Source organism: Homarus americanus, unplaced genomic scaffold (assembly GCF_018991925.1).
Source record: "Homarus americanus isolate GMGI-L3 unplaced genomic scaffold, GMGI_Hamer_2.0 scaffold37032, whole genome shotgun sequence".
NCBI classification, from domain to species: domain Eukaryota; kingdom Metazoa; phylum Arthropoda; class Malacostraca; order Decapoda; family Nephropidae; genus Homarus; species Homarus americanus.
In genome coordinates this window covers 1692654-1719660 of record NW_024731852.1, presented here as the reverse complement: position 1 = coordinate 1719660, position 27007 = coordinate 1692654, and the positions used below count along the sequence as shown (strand labels likewise).

The 27007-nt window shown below is 35.6% G+C and overlaps 1 protein-coding gene across 2 annotated transcripts; it reads right to left on the bottom strand.

The window, feature by feature from the left end:
* Window positions 1–265: 265 nt before the first annotated feature.
* LOC121867920 (erythroid differentiation-related factor 1-like) lies at window positions 266–27007 on the bottom strand. 2 transcript variants are annotated; one of them, XM_042368058.1, is made up of 18 exons: window positions 26787–27007; window positions 24696–25004; window positions 21940–22070; window positions 21011–21266; window positions 19535–19690; window positions 17918–18131; window positions 16726–16953; window positions 15907–16160; window positions 14640–14887; window positions 13595–14011; window positions 10482–10726; window positions 7318–7491; window positions 5609–5838; window positions 4911–5057; window positions 4339–4493; window positions 2479–2627; window positions 1719–2097; window positions 266–610 (listed from the first exon to the last, which is right to left on the bottom strand). In XM_042368058.1, the coding sequence occupies exons 2-18, from the start codon at window positions 24999–25001 to the stop codon at window positions 466–468; spliced, it is 3834 nt and encodes a 1277-aa protein (XP_042223992.1). In that variant the 5' UTR covers window positions 25002–25004; window positions 26787–27007; the 3' UTR covers window positions 266–465. The 2 variants fall into 2 exon arrangements, with proteins under 2 accessions (XP_042223992.1, XP_042223993.1); XM_042368059.1 differs by lacking the exon at window positions 26787–27007 and adding an exon at window positions 26435–26539.

Genomic DNA, 27007 nt, shown 5'->3' with positions numbered 1-27007 from the left:
TTAGTTTGGATCAAGGTAATGATTTTTTCCCAAATGTTCATCATGTTTTACAGCCAATCTTTGTAGAGGATTCTTCTTTTGCCACTTGCTCTTGGTGACATTAATCAACTGATTACCAAATTCATCATGGAATACAGCACTACAAGAGTTTGAAGTTATCTCTTCCTCATGCGATAAAGATTTTAGGTGCTAAAATTCTGATAAAAGTTAATTATAGTATTTACTTTATGTTCTTTGTGGATCAAGGATAATTCATAGAATCTCGGATACTTATATGTAATATGTATATTTTGTTATGAAATACATAAAGAAAATATGGAGTTTAACATAGCCAAAATAACATGTAAGAAAGTTTAACATATTCAAAATAATGTGTAAGATAGGTACCCTGTATTACTGAATTTTCAACTCTGAAAAATAAATCCTCAAAACACTAATCGATGGCAGAATGGTCAATTAAAGACATCATCTTCGGGGGCGAATTTGGTTGAGTAATGGAGCGATAGCAGATGTGGCGCTTAGTAGGTGTGCGGCTAATGGTAGAGACTGTTTGTTGAGGCTCAAGCTGTACATCTCCTTCAGAAAGCTCACATCATTTCCATGATGACTGCTGTTAAATGACATTAAAAACATATTATGTAAAATACTTTTTCTCTGTCTCAACATAACAGTTTATCTTTTCATGTATGTAGAATTTTATATGCAGTATCCCTCCCAAGTACAAGTCTTCCACTTTACTTTAATACCCTTGTCAGGGACTACATTTACCTATCATCTGAACTCTTCTCCACTTTTATATAAGGTAAATAAATGGAATACAGAAACCTCAAGGAAAATGGTGCAAGACCAGTGTAGGAAATGACTGGCCAGGGATAGAACAACTAGTAGATACATATATCAACATATAATTGCTTGTATCCTCAACTTCAGTATTTCCACCAGATTTTATGTATCCATAAAGAAAAATTTGTAAGTAACTAACAATACCAATACTAAAACTTGTGTGAGTGGAAGTACTCCCGCTCCACTTGACTGATATTATTACAGTATATGGGTGTGCAGTACGGACAAAGAATGCAAAGAATAAAAAACATGTAAATTAAGTGGAGATGTGGATTACAAACCGATGAACTGACTAGGAACTGTGATGATGTTTTGGAAATATTGAGACAATGGGAAGTGAAAGATTGGAGATGGGACAATCAAGAAGAAAATGGAAGGATGGGATGAAGGATCCACCAGAAGTGATGGGGATGAGTGAGTATCCAGGAAGCAGCAGAGTACAAGAATGATGAAGGAATATTCTGTAGTGTTGATTGATTTATGGTTCAAGAGGGTGTTGCAGTAGTAGGAGTGAATGGATAACAAGAAACAGGAGTCTGAAATTTCAGACTACCTGGCTGTCCTGCAATATAATGAAGACAAATTATACACCTACCTTTCTCTATAAAAAATATTAGGCAACAGAGGAGGCTCTATACGAAAAAGCCTCTATACTGTACTTTACTAACATACTATACTACATTTGAAGCCAACTGTATAATTTAAGAAAGGATAGTATTTTGCTTGAAAATCAAAGTTAACTCAAATATCCCTGTATACCTAAATTCTATCCATTGTATACAAAAAAATTAATTCAGTACCCTGTACTATGACTATACATCCTGTAACAAAAAGGTCACTGTGATTTTCCTTGACATAAGCAATTATATTCTTACCTCTTTTTTGACCTTAACGAAGAATTTATCTTTATAAGAGTCATGAGTGAATTTTGAAGCTTCTTTTCAAACACAACTAGCAAGGCTCGTATTTTCTCTTGATTTTCTTCATCTTCAAATGTTAAGTTTTCACCCTGGCAACTGATTTCTTCACTATTGTTATTTTCTTGGAATCTACTCCTGTCATCCATGGTGACATCTTCCATTTGTATAGGTTGGTTTTTATTACATAGGCCTGTCTGGTGTATTTCATTTGTATTAGTTTGGTTAATTTTCTCTTTAGCAGAGGCCTGACTGATCTTCAGAGCTGGAACACAGTCTACTAACAGTTGAAGTATAGACATGTGACACTTTGTGAGCACTTGATGATGTGATATTCCTGAAAAACAATTACCAATTTAGTGGTGTGATCAACAACAACAATTTACGACCATAATCCACACTTGCGTAAGTTAACCTTGGATTACTGATAACAGCTCTCCCTGCTGTTAAGTTTCTTGCAGCTTATATCATTATTAGCCTACCCCCGGCTCTTCTCCCCACCACATTTAGACTCGTGCACCGCTTGACCCAGTCGGTCTCTTCCATTCTCTCCACATACCCAAGCAATCTCAATGCAAATCTTTGCCAATAAAAGTAGACTTTTCATTAGTTGAAGCAAATTTTCCCATAGTCTCCCATTATAAATGCTGAGATACACATTACTTAAAATGCTGCAAAACACATTTCAACATTTCTAGCGATAATTTTTAGTGCTTACCTAGCAACTGATCTTCAATCAGTACTGCCTGATCCAGTTGAACCTTTAACATATCAATGGGATTCTCCAGCTGCATGAACAGAGTTGCTGCCTTACCATAGTTCAGTTCTGCCAAATGTCTTATATTTTTCATGTCTCCTTCACCATCCCTGAAAAATATATTTGAAGTTAGTATTGAGAAAGAGAAATTGTACACTCTGGAACCCCCAAAGGAAGTTTTCCTGCTTTAGATATGGGGATGCACTAAATACCTTCTACCATTAACACACTGAATAACCATATAAACACCCCATACTGGTTATTATCCCTTTTCTTCAGCAGAAGACTTAAAGATATAAAGGAGCAGGACAACTATGTAAAGCATCTACAGTGATTACCTGATGGCAGCTGTTGGGTAAAATCAGAATGGAATACCCTATCCCCTGCTGTTCACCACCACAAAACTCAAATCTAGGGTGCCACCCAAGAAAATGCAGCAGAGACCAAGAGATGGGCACTGCTCTGGTGACCTGGTTGTCATCAAGCATACTAAAGCAAAGTTTTACAACTGGATACCCTTCCTTATGCCAACCCACAGGGTTGGAACAGCTGGCAAGGCAGGGTCACAACTCCCTGGGATAATCAAAGACTATTTGACTACCTCAATTAGTGGAAATGGTTAAAATAACTAATTCATCCTCTCTAATGATTATGACTGTACTTTTCTTTAATTCTTAAAAGGAGGGGAACAACATAAAGTGTTAGCCCATCCCTTTTATGATGCTATGTAGAAATCACAATTGTAAGTAGAGTACAGTACTGTACTGTACTCACTAAAGATAAAATATCAAACCAAAAATAATTGGAGTAAAATAAAAAAGAACTTCACCAAAACCCTTCCAATTTAGACCAACTCAGCAGACACCAATTTATGAGAGGGTTACATTTTTGTATAATCTTTTGTTAAATAAATTGTTCATGAATTGAAGCACATTGTCCCAGACTCCATTACAAAAGCTTAAATAAAAAATAAAAAAAGTTCCCCCAAACTTCTTAAAATGCCCCCTCCCCCCAATAAATAGTTTTTAATGACAAATTTTTATGTACAAAATTGGACAATCAGGTAACTGACTCGGTGACTGTGTGGTGGTGTGAGTGATGAGTCACTCGTCTTCACATGAGTCGGAAGTAATATGGTGATTCTAGGACAATGATGACATATTGAAGCTTATTTGTAGACTTATAACACTGTTATTGTTAGATAATGAAAAAAAGTAAGTAAAATAAGTATATTTTGAGTTTCTGGCCATAATTCAGAGCTAAAGACAAAAATATTCTCATATCAGTGAATTTTCATGAATCAAATCTTCATACATTGGGATCTACCTGCAATCAATAACTATTGAAAATATAACTCTAGGAGCCATCATACATAACTACCAGCTTGAATGGAGGTAGAATGGAGGAAGTAAGGTGTTTCAGATATTCTGAAATAGATGTGTTGGTTCAAAGAACCATAACATATGGGGTGTTTGAAATTGCCTGTACAGTACATAATAAATGTGATAAGGAGAGACCAAATGAAAATGTAATAAGTGAAAGAAGCTTGTTAGTCTTTGTTTTATGGAAAGCAAAATTAAAAGACACTGGAAAGGTGAGGTGAAGAGGAAAGAGAGAGGTTCAAGAAAGATCTGAATATTATTGAAAGGGAAAAAACTGTGCAATGGAAGGTGGCCTGATGCTTCATGGCCACTGGTCAGGTTATCTAAAGAGGGTTTTACACTGGTGCCCTACAGTACATTATGTGGGAGGAAAGGGATATTTCGAAAAAAATTCAGTTTCAAGAGGAGAGATTAAATTAATGACAAGATCTTACATTACCTGACAGCATTGTGATATATGCCAGCTAGCCGCATATATATAACAGCAGCCCTGTACTGATATAGTGGCTGCCGAGCTCCTGGGGTTTTCACATCACAGTATTTAAGAGCCTTTGTGAGAATGTTCAAAACTTCACGGGTAATGTCCTCTCCAGCCTGTATAATATCATCAAGGTAAATTATTTTGACATATAACTTCTTTATTTCTAAGAATATATATATATAATATTAAAAATGCCAAGAATGATATCGGGAGAGGTTGTAAGAAATGATATTAGAGTTAGAAACCTGATGACCTGATGAAAGAGGTTGCAAGAGAGTATGCAGCTTGGGGAATTGCCATCAGCCAATTGTGGGACACCCACACAAATGAGGAAAAGAGTAGTAAAATATTGAAGATGGTGAATAACAATACTCTCACAGTACCATCAGATATAAAATGTCAACAAAACAACATGACATTAGGATAAGCTATAAGAGAAGTGATACAGTACTGTACAGGTATAACAATATACAGTAAAGTGTATAAAATAATTTACACAAGCAGCCAGTACACCATCAGAGAAGACTAACCGTTGGTAAGGGAGGAGGATGATCCTGCAGCAGAGAAGCCATAGTGTACAGGGTTGTACCATATTCCCATACAACTAAATCCCATATTTCCATGCTCTTTTTTCTTGATTTCAGTGCTTCCAAAGCTTTCTGGTATTCTGTTACTGCCTATAAAGGAAATAAAAGAAAAAATTATGAGTATACACATCAAAAGGAACAATTACAAATGCCTCTTCCTTTTTTTTAAACTAACAAATCTACTAAGTTCTTGATTCTGTCAGTGAGAATCCATTCATAATCATCAAAGAAAGATTTCCATTCTCTTCCTAAATATATTAGCAGCCATAGCCATTTTGTTGCTCTTTCCACACATGACCAGGTAACTGGAACTGCAAAGGAGTGGTTCTCTTTCCCAGTTTGTAGTTAGTGACAGGCAACACATCACATGCATCTTATCAAAGTGACTGAAGACTCATAGCTATTAGCCTAGTTGGCCACCTCCATGTAACCATTTTATAGGCACTATAGTTGTCCTAGGAAAGGTACTATTTTCTGGAATTTAGTCCCAGTCACATATGTGTGGGCTTCTGGGAAGGCTGAGTTGTCAAATTCATATACAAGTATAGTATGTGTTGCCTGTACATGAGTTGCCTGAGTTATAAAAAGGAATTTACTGAAGACTAAGAATGTTATCAAGCAGTCATTAGTACAAATCTTACCTGGTCATAATAGTATCTCTCTGGATTAATAAATTGTCTTGGACCAGTCTTGGGAACACAGTAGAAGGCACAGAGTCGTAACAGGCGACCAGTATTAGAATGTAAGAGGGCCACATTTGCCACATCCTTAACTCGGTTAAAATTTTCAATGCCACGGTTCAAAACCTCTGCACTCCTTTGCCAAAGTTCCTCTGCACCTTGGAAGCCTATGTCCTTCTCTTCACACAACTCTAGAGTAGAAAAATATACATTATGATAAGTAAAATCTCCAATACAGTCAGTCCTCAACTTACGACGGGGTTAGGAACCGATGACCAGGTCGTAAGTCAAAAATGCAAAAATCTAAAATGGGTGTCTTTCTTTCTTCTCATCACCACGAGAACTCTCACTTTTATGCTTGCCAGCCATTTTAAAGGGAGTTACAAATGAAAATTTTGTCAGTACACAGCGCGATCACTAATGTCGGGACTCGAAAATACGTAATTTGAAAAATATTTTATACGACTGCAGCGGTCGTATGTCCGGGTGGTAGTAAGTCGAGTAGGTCGTAAGTCAAGGAGTACCTGTACTTACTAAACCCCAAAAATTCTACATTACTTATTTTTTGAGCAAGTGGTCATTGTAAACTGCTACATATTGTTTGTGACCAAACAGCAAGATTTAAAAGAAATGCTGAATATTTCTCATAACTGACTGGCAACAGCTTGCAATTGATCTCACAGCTAAACATAAAACTCATGGTGCTTTAAGACAGTGAGAAATGAGGGTGCAACACGAAGCTATCCAGTATTGTAATAGCACATTTCATTAAAATTAGCAATTGGACTGATAGCCAGTTCAGCAAATGTGAAATCAGTAATACTATTGTCAAAATCTAAAAAGCAATGCTGTACAAATGCATTTATGATGAAGGTCAGAAAGGAATATATATTTTCTCTGCCACCTTTTTTGGTCAATTAACAAAATATAAACAAGAAAATACCACTTTAAAAGTAGTTTTATCTTATGATTACTTATAAGCACTTCAACACTTGTTTTTGCATGACAACTGGTCTGGAACACCAACAATTTAAGAATCCCTCGCTCATGGACATGTAAAAAATCTACAGCATTCTAATTTAATCTCTTACTTACTTTTTATTTTCCCATGGAAAATCTATTGCATTTGGGAGCTGCACAAAAACACTGAGCACAAGCAGTGGCTCAATCTTTACCACAGCATAATATAAAGGAGGTGTCTGTCTGTTCCAGCCATAGATCCAAAACTAAAGTAGTTAATGAACTGACACTTTACACACATATTACATGGGTCCCAAGGCTGTACAATCTTTTATTGCTATTGACCATGGGCCCCCAGGAGGTCCAGACAAAACCAAAAATCATCCCTAACTGAGATATCAACATGGTGATTACGGCAGGTGGTTACCCATGTCAGGGAAGGCAAACTGTGACATTCAATGTTATATAGTATACGTACTGTATATTTAATGCAAGTGGAAGAGCAAAATCACGTGCACAACTACAGCATTTCCAAAATAATCAGTTAGCATATGTTAATATATAATAGCAGAACACTTCTTTTACAACAGTTAAAACAAATGCTAGGAGATGAAGAGAGTCTGTGGTGCCCATGGACATTGTAGTAAGGAAAGGTTTGTAAAAGTGGGGACAAAATTAATACATTACTTGTAAATACTAAACATACTTACTAGCTGCCTGGTTCATGTACATAACTCCAAGTTCATTACAGACATTGCCCAGCCTGCGTGAGAGAAGCATCACTGCTTGAGGGTCTGCAGCAGACACTGCTTTTTCAAAACTCACACAACCCAATGCCAGTGCCTCCTCTACATCACAGGGCAATTTGATAGTCCAGCTGCACTCTGCAGATGAAGAAAAAGTATTACAGTATTTCATTACTAGTGTTTTTTTCTTCTTCTTTTAATGTATAGTCCACACCATTTATAAGCCACATAGACTGGTGGCCTTTAAATTCCTAACTGGCATCTTTGCTGGGTCCATCCTTCCCCTATCTCCCGAAACATACAAACCAGGTAATTAATCAGTGGTCAGCCAAGGTGTAACGTCAACACTTACCCCCGAACACGTTAGTATGGAGAGGTTTTATAAACAGAAAGAAAATGAAGTTTCAAGTTACAGTATTTATCCATGCTTATGTGCTCAGGGGCAAGAGTTGACTTTACACTGGAGTTTGAAGCTTGTAAAATTAATTTTTTATGGCCAAAAAATCAATTTTACTTAAATTCTCAGTACAGTACAGTAAAGCCTCCGATGACGACGGTTCAACTAACGAAGATTCATATCTAAGACCCTGGTTAATTTAGGACCCAATTCAATTTACGCCATTATTTTCTTCGTATTTGTGACAAAATTAAAAAATATATTTTACGTTTTCGTATAAATAATAACTAAACCCCGATATTAAAAAAATAAATAAATTTGTGTACGGAGGCTGCCGGGATTGTAAGTGGTGTCGCCAGCATCACTAGTATAAACAATGGCAGCTGGCAGGCCCTTTGTTTTCACGCATCTGAACAGGAAAAGGAGAAAAACTTTCTCAGGTTTCTTACAGCATTTTTGCATCCCAATTCAACATGTGCAAGAGAGCAAGTGATGGTAGAGCTGGTTCAAAAGCTAATAGAAAGTGTATAAGCTTAGCCGAGAAACTAGATGTGTTAAAATGATATGAAAAAGGCGAGAGGTCTGTTGATATTATATGGAACAAGCAATGAACATATTTTCTGAAGTGGATACACTAACAGAACAAAGCATTAAAATTTAAATAAATGCAAATGACCTCTACATAAAGATGTATAATGAAAAAAGAATGCAGCTGTGTAAGGTTCTTTCAACAGCTTTATTACTCGAAGGCCTAAACCATCAAATTCAGCATCATAAGCAGCTTCAACAACAATTTCAGGTTCAGTAACAGTTTCAGCAACTGCTTTATGGAAAGCTACAGCTTCAGCCACAGTTGAACCTGATGACTTCTTCATCTGAGTAAAAAGTCGCACATCATTGGCTGTCCTTATGTTCTAGACTTTACCATTATTGGGGAGTAGAATTTTTGTTTTACATTTGTAAGTATTATTTAAAACATATACCGTATGAACAGTAAATAAGTGTTGCTTTCATATTCATATGTAAAGAAATGACGATATGTTTTCACACGTACGCACTTACTATACATACACTGGCGTTCCCAATCGTCTCGCTTTATTTCTTTACCATTAGTGGTTAGCTACTTCTAGTGTTCCATTTATTAACATTAAATAACATTACTTAAAACATACATACTGGTACTCAATTTTTTTTACATTAAGTTCACTGCAGCTACAACCAGGGGCTTATTTTCTTCAGTTCCTTATGCAGAACCATCGTCACTCACGAAAACAATCCCATCTTGTCTCCTCTCGTGTGTTTCTATATTCTACTTAATATTAATGAATTGCACTGTTCATTTCACACATATAAAGATTAATTCAATCAAATACATATTCAGTAATAAACAATATTCATAAAAAGATACGACGCAGTATCCTTAAATGCGCAGGTATACGTTGGCGTTCCCAATCCATCTCACTTTTTTTCTTTGCCATTAGTGGTTAGTTACATCTATTGTTCCATTTATTAACATTAAATAACAATACTTAAAACATATATATTCATTTTTTTTACATTAATTTTACTACAGCTCCGAGCAGGGTCTGTCTTATTGTCTTCATTTTCTCGTGTAGAACTATCGTCCCGGACTCCCGACTGTAAACACTAACGAAAACAATGGTGTCCCATCTTCTCTTGTGTGACCATATTATTATTCATTTATATTGTATAAGGTGCATTCAGAAGCATTATTTAAAGAATATAGTTTGCAATTTTCATTAATTATATTGTTTTTGGGGGAAAAGAGGGTAAAAAGCCACACAAAAGATATGAAAAGGTCACACTTGGGAACGCATCTCATTATTATTGCTTTATTTTAATAGTGATTAGCGATACGATGATTCACCTTACACTGCGTTATTCGAGGCTTTACTATATAGGTATTCCTTTCTGTGCAAATTAAGGATCCGTGAACAAAAAGATAAAATTCTGATAATTGTCTCCCTAATAATATGGACATGTGATTATCAAAATTTTATATGTCAGGAACAATTAGGACAAATAATAAATAAATTTTCAACAGTTTGATCACAGATGTTTTGAAAAATTATAAAAACAATATGCACCGGGTAAATTTGTGAGAAAATATGCAAGATATGATGCTAGGAACACAATTAATTTATATCTTATAGTGAAAAAATACTGTAGTCTTATTCTCATTTATTTTATATTTTGCTTACGTTAAAACCAAAACAACAATGAAGTCAGTGATCTTTAAATAACACACACACAAAAAAACTAGTGCAATAAATTGGACACAGAACAAAGATGACCGGATGAATAGTCCCATAATGACTTTTGATGAGGTCACGTATAACTTAAAACTTAATGTGTGCCTGAGAGGGCTAATAAAGTAAGCACATGTAAGATAATTTAATCAACTTCATAGCTGTTTTGGCTTTACTACTCAAGTGTTTGCAACAGGATTTGTAAACATGCACCTCCGGCATACCAACCATAGGAGTAGGACAACTCATAATGCATCAGCGAAGGGAACAGGCTTACCAACCCTACCATCAATGCCACCACACAGGGGGGTTTAAAACTACCTCTTGAAGGAACAACTCCAGCTTGCGGGTTCTTTATGGAAGTGGGAAGGAATTGTTAAAAGCTATGGGGGTAAATAATCTGACTTCACCCAAGTTAAAATCCTTATGTATATATTTCACACTTCCTCTTAGACACTGACCTTGAGCTGGTAATATGTTGTCAAGAAGTGTGAGCATGTCATCATGAGGTGAAGTTACAAAGTTATAGTCATCTATGTGAGAGGCAACTTCTTCCCAAGCTTTAGATATCATGTAGAATATGTCACCAGCTAGAGTTAAGGCTTGGCAAGGGACAGGTACTTCACTCTCCTCAAGGCCAAGTCTACAAGCCATTCCATGCCAAGCGTGGAGGGAGAATCTTATATACCGCAGAGCTAACCCATACCTGAAAAAAAACAAGCACAGAATACATATCCATGCTCTTCATTTTGTCTTATTTTATAGTTTGATATATTTTCTTTATTTCTAAGGAACATTAAAGAACTGAAGTAATACGTATTCATATGATATTTTCTATACTTCCAAGGGAAATTAGAGCAATGAAATAATATTTCCACAACTATTATGGTTTCGTTATGTAAATAAACACTGTGATAGCCAGTGCTTGGCTGCAAATTATGAATATTTGAAAAAAAAATACTAAAAGAGAGTACAGGTAACAGATGTATTCACGAATGTAAGAAAGCAGATTTGTATTTCCCAAGTTATCAAGGCTCCCCTGTACTGTACGTATGTTAAGTATGTGGGACTGGTATTGTGCCGTGGAGCATTTCTTGTCTTTGGGATATGGATGGTCTTTTATGGGAAAACTTGTAAGTGGATGTACAGTACTTCTTATCCAAACAAAGTGTTAAACTAGCTATTACGTACTCCTATGAATAAGATCATGCTAATAACTGTTGAACTCCAAAACAATGTATGTGAGATCATATCCCTACTCTAAGGCTCAATATGACTGGAAAGATTATAATAATTTCTACTTGACGAACAGAAATAGATTAATTCAACAATAACAGGTCAAAAGTATTTAACTCATTTAATGCGGGCATACCAATTATGGAACAGTTCAACGCTGGCAACTGACTGTAGAAGTAACATACATGTGTCAAAAGTGCCACACTAAGGGTACACTGAAAGGTCAGACCAGCCGCATTGAATGGGTTAATGACCCTTAAGAGACTTGGGATAATCAAACCACCTAAAAATTGACGAGTTGACGGTCGGAATTTTTTCGTAAGATGGCAGATTAATGGGCAAAGAAAATGCTTAAATTCACTATGGTAATGATATTTTGTAATAAATTAGGCCAAAAAGTGTAGAAATTAAGGGTTAAAGTTGCTAAAAAGTCAAGTGACTGTGAAAAGCTATGTGATTGGTTGTGACACCACAGCCAACTGTGGTGTATATCCATTATTATGTGTTGTTTACCAGCAAAATTCCAGGACTTATGGCCATATACAATGTTGACATAAGCAGGCATACCTTATTTTTAGGTTAAAATAAATTACTGCTCAAGTATCATCGTGTGTATTTACTTGCTGGCTGCTAAAATGATGCAAAAGACCGATAACTCCAACATGGAAGTTTTCGTCACTGTTCTCTATTTCATGTCTGGAAAATGTAAGTTTTTGTCACTGATGTCTGTATTTAATGTTGTGGAAGGACTAGGAATGACCAGAGCCAAGGAACAGGCTTGAGATGATCAGATGACAGATGTAATTTAAAGTGTTTCATAGCTGGATGGTGGAGTTATTGATAATACTCTACAATCATAAACACATCTACTTTTGGTAAATTTCTTTCATCTGCCTTGATGAACCCTGGAAGTAGTTGTCCAACCTTCTCAGCTCTAAATAAATATCATTAGATAATTAATTGTGCTTTACTGTGCAACACAGTAATGTTATATTGAATATATAAATATTATTAAGCACATTAACTAATTCAATGACTATTAGGTGCCCTTACTACAAATTTCATAGTATAAACATTCCAAATAATATTGGTGTTACATGTATTTTGGTTTTGATCATCTGGGGAACCTTAAGATTCTAACTATGGGATTAAATACTTTAAACAATAAGACAAATTATCTCTACAGGATTTCTGTCGCAAATTTTTTTCTATTACCTAAGAAATTACAGATCATATGTTAGGTTAAGTTATGATGAGTTATAAGGTTAGCTTAACATACATCAGTAAGGGGGCGTAGTAACTCAAAACTAGCGATTTCCGATAGAAATGAAGGTTAAAATCGTTCATAACACATCGCAAACCATCGGAAAAAACAAACTTAGTCTGCATGTCTAAGTACAGGTATGACCAAAACTTTAAATTTACCCAATATAGTCTATCTCAAATCTAAGCATCCAAATACTTATGGTAGTTAAAAGTAAAATTTCACCCATTAATTAATATAAATGATGATATATCCTAGTGTTCATTAGTGAATCATCAAAACAAAAACAGCACTATGTTGTCATGTTTACCCAGCATAAGGAATTCTCAAAAACAAAGTCCAAACAATGTCATTACTTCTCAATTGACTCACATCTCAATCCATACGTTTTCTGCAGGGTAAGTGGTGACGTCATTGCAAATGGCGGCCTGTTTCTTGAGAAATAAACTTATCTCGACTATTATAGCAGGACGTCAAACTTTTACTACAAATTATATATACCATATCACTCTACGAAAGTGGCAGAGTGTATTTCTTGTGTTTACCCAGAACCGTCAACTCGTCAATTGTTTATAACCTCCGATTCCTGAGATACGTGTAACTCTGTAATCATTTAACACTCTTTTGTTTTGTTTGCAGATAACTGAAGACACGTGGGAGTTTACAGCAATATGGTTTTGACTACAACACAAAAAGTGAAAGAAGTCGAATTGTACACTGAAATAAAATCTGTGGTATAGATTCAACACTGCTACCGTCATCACTAACGTAAGAAGAGCACCAACACCAAAATCAATTCACCGTATTGTGACCAAATTTAAGGAAAACAGAACTGTTCACAACCTAAATAAAGGGGAATCAGGTAAACCAAAGACCACAAAGACACGAATGGAGCATCGAAGGTGTTCACAAGAAGTGGGTCCCTGAGGCCCTTGGTCAACTTGATGCCCCTTTATTTACGTTATGAACAGCTCCATTTTCTTTAAATGTACACTGGATATCTGTACATATTTATTCATACTCATGTAACACAAATTCATATGAAATTTTAAGATATGAAAACTCTTCACTTACCTCTGTACATTAAAATTTGTTCTGGCCATGACGAGATAAACTAAAGAAGCCTTTCTGAGTAGCAAAACATTAAGTTTATCTAACCAGCTGGCAACACAGTACTGTTGACACAACACAGAAACTGTCAGCTGGTCATCAGCAGGTCGCTCTTTTGCTAAAACTAAAGCCTTCTTTCCATCATCTGTGTTAGTATTAAGAGGTGAATAAGGCATAGGTATGGGCTGAAAAGGTCGAGCCATTTTAGGTTCTTGTTGGTCCTGACTCCTTGAAGGACCCATAGATGATTCCTTGCTTCTTTTTGATCCACAGTGTTCCCTTTCTCTTATACTAGACAAGTGAAGACACTGGAGGGCCTCAACCACATGGTTCAGTGCACACTGGCATCGTTCCTCTAGGGTGCCTAGAAGAGGTGGAGCCCTGAAATTAATCTATATTTTAAAAAACAATGTAAAGGCTTACAAAATATATTCTTAGTATAATAAAATAATTACCTAAATGTTTACATAAGTTTGTATGTTCATTCAGTCCTAACACACACATCTCAACCACAGAATTTCCAGCCCTTTCACATCTGTCAGTCCACCTACAACCTATGACAGGTTTTCAAATGTAGGCACAAACCTAAGTGTGGTGGTAAGCTAGTCCTCTACCAGAAGGAGGTATGAACAACATCTATCCCCCATAGCTCATTCCTAACTCTTCCCAAATTCTCATATTCTTCTGGTGAGGAAAGGCTTTGAGCTACCTACCAAAATAGCTTTAACCATCAGATGTAACCTCAGTAACACTTGGATACCTGGTCTGGTACTTGATGTAACTAGATGGTTAGCTGTTTTTACAGCAATTACATTATTCACAAGAATAATGTTTGCCGACACTAAACTACCATAGTCTATGACACAGCAAGCACTGTTAATTAGTGTACAGTACATACAGTACTAGTACTGTGTATTTCTTATACGTCACACATTGAAACTTATCAGGTCATGTATATTAAGAAGAACATTATCAATTTTGTATTAATTTACTGTATATAATAACTTACTTATAATAGTGTGACTGGGTTTTACTAGCATGGGGTTTGCACAATGATGACACCTTAATAGTTGAACTTGAATTGGCAGGAGCAACAGACTGGCTGTCATGCATGTCACAACAATCTTCATCATCGCTACCTACAGTGGATGACCATTCACTATCTTCATCACTGCAGTCAGAAAGAACTGGAGAATCAGGGTCTAGGTCTTGTGGCACATACAGATCAGACAGCATATAATGGGCTGAAGACACAATCTGAAAATTTCAGTCAATGAAGAATCTGATCACTATATAATTATGAAACTTTAAAAAGCTCATATACAATGTACTGTACAGTATTTAACACTTTCCCTGTGGCTAGTAAAGTCACCTACAAAAGTCCTGTCACTTCTGCTGTTCCACGAGCCTTGGGATTCAGACTTGTGAACCCGAAGCAGTAGACAGTGATGCATTATTCCATACATAAATGCATCAGATTCATGAGGCTGAATCTTGAGATTCGTGGTTTAGGAGAGGTGACAGGGCTTTTGTGGGTGACTGTACATAAGTAAATAATCTCTCTGCATTTTGAACATTTGCTGCAGCTGGCATATATAAACAGGAATATGGTTCCTGCCTTAAAATTTTGAGCTTGACAAATTGATGGGGAAATAATATTTATGTTAGGCTTACGTGACAGTTCCTCAAGTGTATGGCCACTTTTTTCTGTGAGAATGAGTCAGTGTGCTTCAGCATATCAAAGACGAAAGAATGTGTTTGCAGTGTCAGAGCTTAAATCTAAGCAGCGGGGCAAAAAGGTGGTAATTACTAAGATATTGATGGATATTCAGTCCTCCCTCGATATACAAAATGGATAGGTTTCATAAAATCTTGCCATTAACTGAAATTCCATATATTGAACCCAATTTTCAAATAGCCTCTCATTACTGGTTTATGAGAGCAAAGAAGATCTTATAAAAAACAATCTTGACTCTACAATGTAATAAATACACATAATAATACAACCACAAATTCTACTAATACTATCCTGAAAATAAACAAACAAAATAATTAAATGTCACCAGTCAACTGTGGCTGTGAGATAGCTACGCACATTGCCATTGTTACAAGTAATTACAGTATACAAAAAAAGTTGTGGAAAAATTATTTAAATACTCTAATGTGACTTAGAAATATAATATAAAACTATAACTATAAGTAATTATATAGCCGAGTGATTTAAAGATAAACCCTGAAATATCATATATCTCCTCCAGTCACTCATTTATGCTCACCTTTGGATATTCATTCTTATCTAATAATGTAAGAGAATTTTTAAGCAGAGCTCTGATAGAGGCAATCTTGGTGTGAGCATCTTCAGAAGACCGCATATTTTTAGCGACACGATAAAAGAGCATTGCAACTGGGATAGTGAAAGGGTTTCCAGAGTCTTCTGTTTGGGTTTCCTCCTCAGTTCCATCTACATTTAATCGACCCTCCAAGCAGAGTGATGTCAGATCATAGAGCTTTACTATGTCATCATCTTTACCTGTAGTTAAGAAAGTTATATAATTGTTAGCTGGCAAGAATGTGAATAAATAAACATCACTATTCCATATCATGAGTATTACTGCAGTTATAAAAAAATGCATTTTTTTTTACTCAAACAAAAATATTCCCACAATGATGAAATGTAACCAGAATCAAGAGTAAACAGAATATAATTCCTTCCATTATTAAAGTTATGGAATAAACTGAGTGCAGGAAATGTAGCCGATATGTGAGGTATAGCCAGTGTTTGGACTTGTCTATGTAGGTTGGCTGTGTGCAAATCTATTATTATTACTCCTCACTCACTTTTGTGTAGTGAGGATCAAATGTAAAAAAAAAAAAATCTGGAATGATGGAATAGAGTCAAAGGGTGTGAGAATGAATGTGGCAAAAACAAAAGCATTGATTAGTGGTGTGGGTGAGGGATCTGTGATAAGAGTGAAAAATGGTCATGTGCTGTGTGTAAATATCTGATAAATTTAGGAAAGTATGGTGCTCTAGAGGGAAGAAATGCTTGAATAACTCTGAAATTACTTTAAAACTCTTACCTATCATCTATTTACCTTTAAAGAGCCAGTATGTATGACCCTCTTTTGTTGCTTTGCAGTTGAGAAATGACAGAATATTTTGGGCCACATCCCGTACCAGTCTAGGAGAAAACTGGCAATCTGACATGTGGGGCAAATCTTCAGTCTTGATTAATTCATACTTTTGAACAATGCCATCCAAGTGGTAGCACATGACTACTTCTGGTACATTACACATAAGGTTATCCAGCCAATAGTCAATACCTGAAAGAAGAGATTTAAGATTTCATATTGAACATCAAAAGTATCATAAAATATTAATCTAATAATAAAGTCAAAATTACTGCACAATAATACAGGGGTTCTTCATATCACCAGACTAATTCAGCCCAAAACCTGGACAATGTGAGAGTTAGAGAATAATGAACAGGTTAGTAAAATAAGGAAGCATTATTTTAGTATGTTTTCATTATTACAGGTACACCACCGATATTCCGGGAACTGATGGTCCGGCACCTCTTTTAGTCCACCTCCTTTAGTCCGGACAAAATTATGAGAGGGCACTTAACTTCCCTCCCTCCCTCCCTCCCAGCCTGGGTGAAGGTAGTTTTAGGGTTAAAGTTTCTATCTTATAAAATGTAGCTGACTAAGACTTAACAGAATGTACATTACATTGCTGGAATCCTTGTAAGATAGTGATTAATTTGAGTATAAACATCACATAGTGTGCACAAGATAAAAATTTTAGTCTAGTGTAGTACATTTAAGTACAAAGTGTGTACAGTAATGTTGCTCAAAATTATAGCTTTTTCACATTTAATTGACAGTTAATATTTGTTTAATTTAAGTTTCTAGCAGTCCATGGTGCTTTAGAGACACAGGAGGTGTATAATTAGTGGGTCAGAGGTGTATTGTTGAATTATTATTACCTGACCTCAGTTGGTCAGGCAAAACAGATAATCCGCCAAGGCTTTGGAACCAAGGGTGTCAGAAAATCGGTGGTTGACCTGTACTTAGGAAAAATAAATAAAAAATTATGAAAAAAATGTGTAACCAGATTTTTTGTTTGTAAATCAAATCATGGGAAAATATTTAGTCTTTATAACTTCAGATTGTCATAAACCAAACTTTCATAAATTGGGGACTGCCTGTAGAAGTAGAGTAGAGTACAGTACAGTACAGGTATATGAATTTCAATGTTAATCTTAAATTCTAAGTAATTACATACCTGTCAATATATTGATGGGTTTACTCATGTCACGAAGCCTAAGTGAGACACATGGATGAGTTCCACCACCAAAGATGGGTAGGTCTGTCCCAATCAGCATGTGCAGGTCTTCAAAATTCCATACAACATTACGAGTAAATGCCTGACCAGAGGCTTGAGGAAGCTGCTCCTCCAATGCAGGTTCAGGCATTACTTCATTCATGGCTAATGATGGCTAGAGTGTTAAGGATTATATATTAGGTGCATCCCAAAATCCATTCAATAAATTGAAACATGCATTATAGTTTCACTAAATTAATGATGTAATTTTCAAGCTACAAAAAACATTTAGTGTGATGAGCAAAGAAGTGCTTCCAAACTTTAATTGACACTATATAAGGTAAAGCTACTACAGGTATATCAATTTTACAAATAATCTCTAAACCTGAAGATGTTTCATTTGATAAAGTTAATACAAAGTCACTTTCAACACTTACAGTGATCCAGTAACACAACAAAAAATAATAATTGTAGCAATGATGGAAATAAACCTCAATTGAAATTCAAACAGCAAGTATTCATATTAATGTAGACTTGTAAAGGTGTAAGACTACTGTAATATGTCATCTAAACTCTTATTATTGTTGACCGACATAAAATGTTTGGTTGAATTTGTCTAAGGACACATAACTTTCTTGGGATACTAAGAAGTTAAGCTCCAAAAGGCTGGAGATCAATAAAATTCACTAATGGATGTACGTACAGTAATTCCTTGTTTAATGTGGTACAGGTATAGGTGTTCCTCAAAAATGATGCTATAAAAAAAAAAAAAATCCCAGAAGGAATATTTAAAGGTAGGGTTACATTCCAGCCCAGAATTTTTATAGTCTCCATTCGCATAAGAAAAGAAAACAAGTTTGACTGTCAACCTTCAGCCTCCCTAACTCACCATTTAAATGCATATACAAAAAACAAAATTAAAATAATACAGTATAAGGTAAATACTAGAGTATGGATGCACAAATCCATCTCTTGTAATGCAGTAAAGTATAATACTGTAAATCATAAAATTAAAAATCATGTTAATGGAATAAAATTCTTATTACCTAATTGGTGTTGGAATAGTTTACGTGCACTGATCTTTTGACGCTTTGAATCCTGGCACAGTTTCCTCCACTCAGATTCCTTCCAAAATAGCTTGGCTTGATCTACATTAAATACTAGCCAGGAGTGCAAGGAAACTTTTGGCTGCTTCACTGCTGGCTGCAGCACCCTACCATTCATTTTGATGTTATGGTAGTTATACCTATGCTTAAACAGCTCAAACCATCCATGCCTTCCAATGAATGGATTAACATCACTTGTAAATGATCACACCCAGGAACTCATTTCACATACTATATCTCTCAATCAACTGTACACTAACTTAAATCTCGGCATATTTACAAAAAAATAAAAAAAAATATGTTTCTAATGTGCCGGGGGCAAACCACTGTGGGGTTGGCAATGCTCATGTGATCTGTCCTATAGAAACATTCCTTAAACGAAGATGCAGCAACGACGTATTGTATTCCAATTATAAGAACACATAACAAAAGGCCTTAAACAAAATACAACAAATCAAGTACTGTACTGTACCCTCCGCACAGAGACAGGACTCTCAGTTACTGGCTGAGAAGGAGGACTGGGAGGTCGGGCTTCTTCTTCATTTATGCTGTGGTACAGAAATTTAGAAAGCAAACTCCGACTCTGAACGACGTTTCGACTCTTGTTTGGACGAACCAGGACATTCTCCTGAAATACAATTTGGTGTTAAAATGGTTAATCAGAACATAAGAATTTTATGATCAATATCTGATACCTGTAATATATTGAAAAGAAATAATTAAATAAACACATTTTTAAAATGAACAACGAATAACATATCCTGTGTTAAGCCTTTTCAATCACAATAAAAGATAAATCACACACACAATATTCAGAGCCATTTTAACCCATTAAGCATCCACCAGTTCTATTAAAAGTTGTCCTGTCAGGTCCCTAAAAATTACCCTTGGGGGGCAGGGGGGGGGCAGGGCTTAAAGGGTGTACACTGTATTTCATTATCAGAAGAACAAAAAATTACTTTATTTTGAGCTCTGGGCATTTAAACTTCCCACTACACATCAATATGTGTGCGAGTCAAAGGGAATTCCCCAGGCCCTCAAGCAAGCCAAATAGTAATGTAAAATGATTTCCCTCTATTTTGCATTCATAAATATATTATTTCTTTCCTCTCATTACTCACAAGCTCATGGAATACTGTACTATGTTACAAATAAATAAAAATATAAGGCTTTACTAATTTATTTTGCCATGGTGAATGTTTTTATATTGAATAAACAAGGAACACACAACAGCAACACCGCCCTTCACCGTCTGGCACAGGCTGACTGAACATAAGCAATGCTATATTTTTGTTTTCTTTCAATAAATTGGATTTTATGTTGATATTTTCGACCTGCTTACAGAAATTTGATTTTCTCATATTGATTTATATGACTTCTCAAGAAAATACAACACTGTTTCCATCATGCCTCCCTTCATTTTAACATGGAGAAGCCGAGGCAAAACCATATTTAAGTTCCTTCCTTAACCTTGCAATAAGAACATAAAATACGGAAAGTGCACAACAGTTCACCAAACACCCATTTAGCATTAGCCAAATAAAATATTAAAAGTGGCATCTTCACAGTGAAGGGGTTAAGGAATGTTTTCAGAATCAATGAGCTAATTTGGGGAATTTAATATTGAATAAGTTCCATCAAATATGTCAGGGGTCTAATTCATCACATATATCAAGGGTCTGGTTTCATCACATATACTAACAGTACATGAGTTTCTCAAGATATGATTATGCTACACATCTAAGAGGAACTATGGAAGGGTAAGAGGGAAACCCATTCACTGCTGCCAAAATTGGTCAATAAATGAATACAGACACTCTTTTAACATGTAACCAAGCCAAATATTATAACATCAGTGATCAATGAGCATTTTATGAGCAGTATACAGTGATGTTTAATTCTACTCACACACAATAAAGTTATTAATGTATAAGTCCGCCTGGCTTACCTTTTGTGTTAATGATTGAAGTACATGTTCAAAAAAGAATCTTCTTAACCAATGCCACTCTTTTTCAGATTGTCTCAGCAGGTACTTGTAGACATCAAAATCATCTATCAAGAGAGTCTTGCCCACCCGATGGATCATCATACTGACATGAGCTTTTGGATTATAAGGAATTTTTAGTAATTTCTTAATGTTCTCTGCATCTGATACTACATCCACCTCACCGATGCAATCTGGGAACTGATGGGCCATGAGGAAACTGCAAGTACAAAAATGTACAATACAGTACATATATTTCATAAAAATAAAAGCACATACAGTACATTATATACAAATTCTCAATTAATTATTCATAAAGCACTATACAAAATCTTCTAGAAAATTTATGCTTCAATCTGTCCACATGTTTTCATGTCTAGGGTTTTCCTTTTTTATATACAGACACTTTGAATCAAACATTTGATTCCCTGTATAGTATCTGGATATAATCTTGGTTAATAATATACATCACCATTAGCACCAGATGGCAATCTTTAACACTTTAAATATTTACTTACATGCATGATTTGGCTCAGCTCACTTATTCAACAATAACCTTTTCATTTAATATTTGGTTCTCCATATTCTTGATATTATTGAACACATTCCTAATTCACCTTTTCATATTTTTAACAAGAATTTCCCTGAGATTTAAAAAAAAAAACAGTTCACTTTCATTTATCAGCCTTTCTGTTTTAGGTCCTTATTTTCCAGAGAGCTTTATTTTCTACTTAACAATGACACTAATACTGTACACCAGTACAGTACTCCATAATATATAATACCAGATCAGAACCTACAACTTAAATTCCAAGAGCATTATGAGGTGTCCCAAGTAAATTGCTACAGGAAAAATTTCCTCACTCTCTCAACCATTTTTTATAAGACCATACCTTGAGAAATCAGCATGTTTGTGTGTTGGGTTAGGCAGCCGGATAGAAGAGTGTTCCTGTAACCAATTTGATGGAGGCATTTTTAGATCTGTGTTGGACTGAAGTTCATGAAACTGAACTGGAAATTCAACCTAGAAAGAAACAAATAATATGAAAATTACTTAGAGACAAATTTCTTCACAGTGCAAATCCAGAGCTTTAATATTTCCTACGACAGCACAGTACTACATAAATTATAATAACACAAGACCAAATTCTTCAAAACTTTCTCAGGTCCCAGTTTCCTCCTATTACTACCCTGTATAGTTGTTCAGGACCATGTAAATCTGGCTGCAATTTAAAAAATTTATGACGAGCGCAAAAAGGTATAAACTTTTATCCATACCATCCGTTCTAATTGTGGTAGAAACATGAACCTGAATAAATTCTCCATAAGTTTGTTTCAATAAAAGATCCAAAAATTTTCTTCTTTAGACATGATATTATATTGGCAAAACAAATTATGTTGATACAGAGAAGTTTTGATAATCCATGGGTTAGGTACCAGAAGACAGTGAATTATTAAATCGCAAATTACAGTTTAATTGATTAACAAAAATACTTATACTAATGTTTGGTTCCAGAGGCCAAAAAATACCCATAAACCATTCAAAAACTCCTTTAATAAACACTAAACATTGTCCATAACACTGTACAGTATAACGATTTTTTATATCGCAATATTTTTTTATTTCGCGAGGGAAATCGGGCAAGAAATATTTCAAATGTACCGCCATGGCAAACAAATGCGTTATTTGCTCACCAGAGGCGGCACCGTGGCTGCTCACTTACGCAATCACGCTCGCCCGCTCAGTCTTTCTGAGTAAGTGACGAGAAAGCAGCTGACTGCTAAAGATTACGACTTCTAAGGTGAGTGTAAATGGGTTTCTCGTGACGTGTGAAGTGAAGATTATGGAAAGCTTAATGGAAAAGATATAATACTGTAACTAATAATTTTGGTGTTTGTTTATGTAGGTGTGGGATTGTCAAGCGAGGGTGACAGTGTGGCGTCTACTGCCGAGTCTGGTGATCCCAGGATGGTGCATCAGCTGCCGAGTCTGGTGTTCCTTGATATTGATAATGAAATAGCCTGTTGTTCCCGAGTCTAGTGTTCATTGGTGCTTTAGTTAGTAAGAAAATGAACTCGTTAAATCAAGTTTAGTCACATTTTTTGCCCTCCAGAACCTAATCCTATTTCCCCATTGATTACATGTACGTAATTATATATCGCGATTTGGTATATAGCGAACATCGTTGGACCCTATCTCGCGATATATCCCGACACTACTGTATACAGAAAAACACAGTACATACATCAACATTAATACATAAACACCTCCTTTCCTTCACAACCATGGAAGATGTGATATAAATAAAAATTTTGTGCCATAAGTATCATGAATGAATGATTTACGAGTTTGTTTCAATAAAATTTCCTGGAAGAAAAAGAAAAGAACATTGTATGAATAATGAACTTCCAACACTAGAAAGCTTCTGTTTACTTGATATTTATTTTTAATACTTTAAAGTTTTTATTACCAAAGACAATATAAAACCTTAAGTCAATTATAATAATGAAATAGCTGCTCATCTAAATAAAATTTTAATTTCTTACAAGCAACTACAGGGTACATAATTTATCTTATGGTATCATAAATCATATGATTTCCTCTATTTGGTCCTCATCCACCTTATCGTTGCAGTCCAGTACTTCCACTGTGCTGCACTCAGGATTGGCTTTAGGATTCTGGAGGCCCTGGGCAAATTTTTTCTAGGGCCCCTACCATGACCATACCATGAGAAACCTAATAATGTTGTCTTTTCTCTCTCCTACTAGAACCTCTTTCACATCATAACTTGGCTTAAGTTGTGATATAACCAACAGATTAATATTATATACTGTATATACTGTATGCACACCCCAACCAGCATAAGTGTGATATTGTATAATAGTGAAGCATGGGAATTTAAAGGATGACATATATATAGGTTTGAGCAAGTTGAAATGAGAATGGTGAGGAGGATGTGTAATGTGACACTGATAGAAAGGACACCCTGATCAGAAATGAGAGGGCAGTTGGGTATTGAGAGTAATGGCAAAGTTTGGCGTAAAATTAGGATGAGATGGTACGGGCATGTGGAGAGAATAGAAGAGACCAACTGGATCAAGAGATACAAGAGTTTAAATGTGCAGGGAAGGCGAGCTAGGGGTAAGCCAAGAGGAACATGAGGAGAGTTCAGTGGCATTGCTAATCATAGGCCCACGGGACCTCAATCTTTCATACTAGCCCCCTAATCTAAAATGTAGAATAAATAATAAATAAAAATAATTCCATCAATCTTAAGATGAATATGCAGTTAGTAAGATATTGGCATTTAAACTTTTTAGAAAAAATTAAAGGGTTCTTTTTATTGTATATATAATCTAGAGAAAAAAAAATAATGATAATTATACTGATGGGATCTCTGAGATGGGAACCTGAGAAGAGAATTGACATAAAGTAGTCACAGATTACACAAACTGGGGTATAAAATGATGCTGATGTATAACTAATCAAATGATCCGTCTCAACTATCTAAGGGTTCCCTGGACTTGAACCATCTACACTTGGTGAAATACAGTACAGTAATGCACAAGTCATTGGAAAAGTTGTTAGTTGTAAAAGGAGAGAAAAAAACTTAACTGATATAATTATGACAGTTATTTACTGACTCACTTCAGAACTCTTTACAACGGCTGCAGAGTGGATGTGTAAATCTTGGTTTTCATTTAAGTTTCCAGTGTACACATTGTTATCAACATTTCTTCCACAAGAGTCCTTGCTCTCACTCTGACTGATAAAGTCTCCTGTATTTGTTTTGATTGATGGTTTGTGAATGGGGCTCAGAGCTTGCGAAGACCTGGTCACTGATTTTGAAGGGGATATAACAAGAGAATTCATCATTCTCGGTGCAATGACAGTGTTTACATCCCCATCTTCAGCTTGAGCCCCATCTGCTTCTTCTTCTTCACCAGCATCCATATTCTACAATATAGAGAAGGAGTTAAAGCATATTTAAAGAGAATATGGAAGAATATACAGGCAGTCCATGATTTACAAAGGTTTGGTTTCCAAAAAATAAAAAATTATGAAAAAGTAATTGTTCCTTGATTTGATTTACAAACAAAATACAGGGTATCAAAATTTGGTCAAGTTTCACTTATGCCGTGCGACAAACCTTCAGTGCGCAAAACCTTCCGGGGTAAATGGTTAGTTTTGGGTATTAAATTTAATTATTTTGTAATGTTAGGTTAGGGAAGGTTAGGGAAGGATTCCTTGGGTTTGCTTGGTTCATTTTTTGTGTTCTTACCCTACAATTTCCATTGACTTCAAAGCACTGCCCACTTTGTGCTTTCATTGTCTTTGGTAGTGAGTATGTTTCATATCATCCTTATACTGTAGTCAGTTTGCCCAAGATATAATGGGAAATTCATTCAAAACCTTCCATTTCCGTATTTACCCTATTAATATTTTCAGCTCTCACAAATCAATCATACATCTTAGATGTCGATAATGAACATCAGTAATTGCTGAGCCCGGAAGGTTTATCGCACCGGAAGATTTGTCGCATGACACCGGTCTTTGTTTGGATATTGAAGATATGTTTTTCCGATGTTATTTGATGAGTTTCAAACAAATCTAATATTCATTTCAGCCGGAAATCAATAGTTTTTCAGTAACGAAAATGTAATTTTTTCAAGTAAACCACTTAAATAAAATACCATACAACCAACAAAACCAAACCTAACCTGACCTAGCCTAACCTAACACTATTTTTCTGATGAAACTATGCAATTTAAGTAAAATAATCTCTATCACAATGTAGGTACAGCTCTTTCCACCTGTTCAGCCATATGTAGTACTGAAAATTCAAATCTCCGCTCCCGACGCACCCACGCATTGTTCATTGACTAAGACAAAAAATGTTTGCCCAATTATGTCTCCTATCGCTATAGCCAATAAGAAACTCCCATACCACTCCCCGGACATGCACTGTAGATGCTTAAGAAGTCAACACGGAGGTAAGAAGCACTGCGTGACTGACCAAATCTAATAATATTGAAAAATTATTATCTTGGTTATCCTTAATTTCCGGCGGAATTATCATAGAGGAAAATGGTCTTAGAATTGTCTAAACATTACGAAAAACATATTAACAACAGCGAGAGAAAGATCGGTGCATGACTGAAATTTCACCCCAAATTTTGACATTTTTGTAGTTTTCCTAAATAACAAAAATCATTTTTTCATATATTGGATTCCATTTTCCCCATGGACTCCCACCATAAAGCTGAAATATATTACTGCACATATGCTGTACAAAATACAAAAACATTAAAATGCCATTTAACATGTTTTTAATGACAATTCTTCGTGTGCCAATAGTAAATATAGGTGAAATACATAATAGTTACCGTAGTTATTACACACACCAAAGAATTTTCTGAAAAGTTGCTCCTTAACAAATCTATCAACTGGAACAATTATCTAAGTTACTGCCTTCCAGCACTACCCAAGTTATTTCAGCAGCAGTGAGGAATATGGATCACGATATTAATCTTCATATGAGGGGCACAATGATTTAATGGTGTTTAGTTAAATACGCACGTCGTGCAAAACTTAAATGTTACCCTTTCTCAATTATAATCAAGCAAGAAGATTGATATATTTATACATAATTCTATGTTACTCTAAAGAACAAAAATGAGTCCTGTACCCTAAGCTTAATGCCAACAAACCTGATACATGTTAATTCAACTTCCTTACCAAGAATCTGAAATCTGGGACGCCTCTTCTTCCACCTGTGCCCTGTGTTGTTCTGGACACACACTGATTGTTTCTGTAGTTGCTAGAAAAACGTTGGCGGCTCGTGAACCAAAGACTATACACTCAAGACAGGAATGAGTGTAAGATAGTCGGTAATAATACTAGCTGGGACCTCACGGCACAGTGACGTCATTTTATGTAGTCTTGCAGTAGGATGGCAC

Coding starts and splice junctions, on each gene's coding strand:
- LOC121867920 (XM_042368058.1), bottom strand. CDS start 25,001: ATGGATGCTGGTGAAGAAGAAGAAGCAGATGGGGCTCAAGCTGAAGAT. Junction 4,494..4,910: donor ATCCTCCTCCCTTACCAACG/GTTAGTCTTCTC, acceptor GATATTATACAG/GCTGGAGAGGACATTACCCG. Junction 2,098..2,478: donor GATTGAAGATCAGTTGCTAG/GTAAGCACTAAA, acceptor ATTGTTTTTCAG/GAATATCACATCATCAAGTG.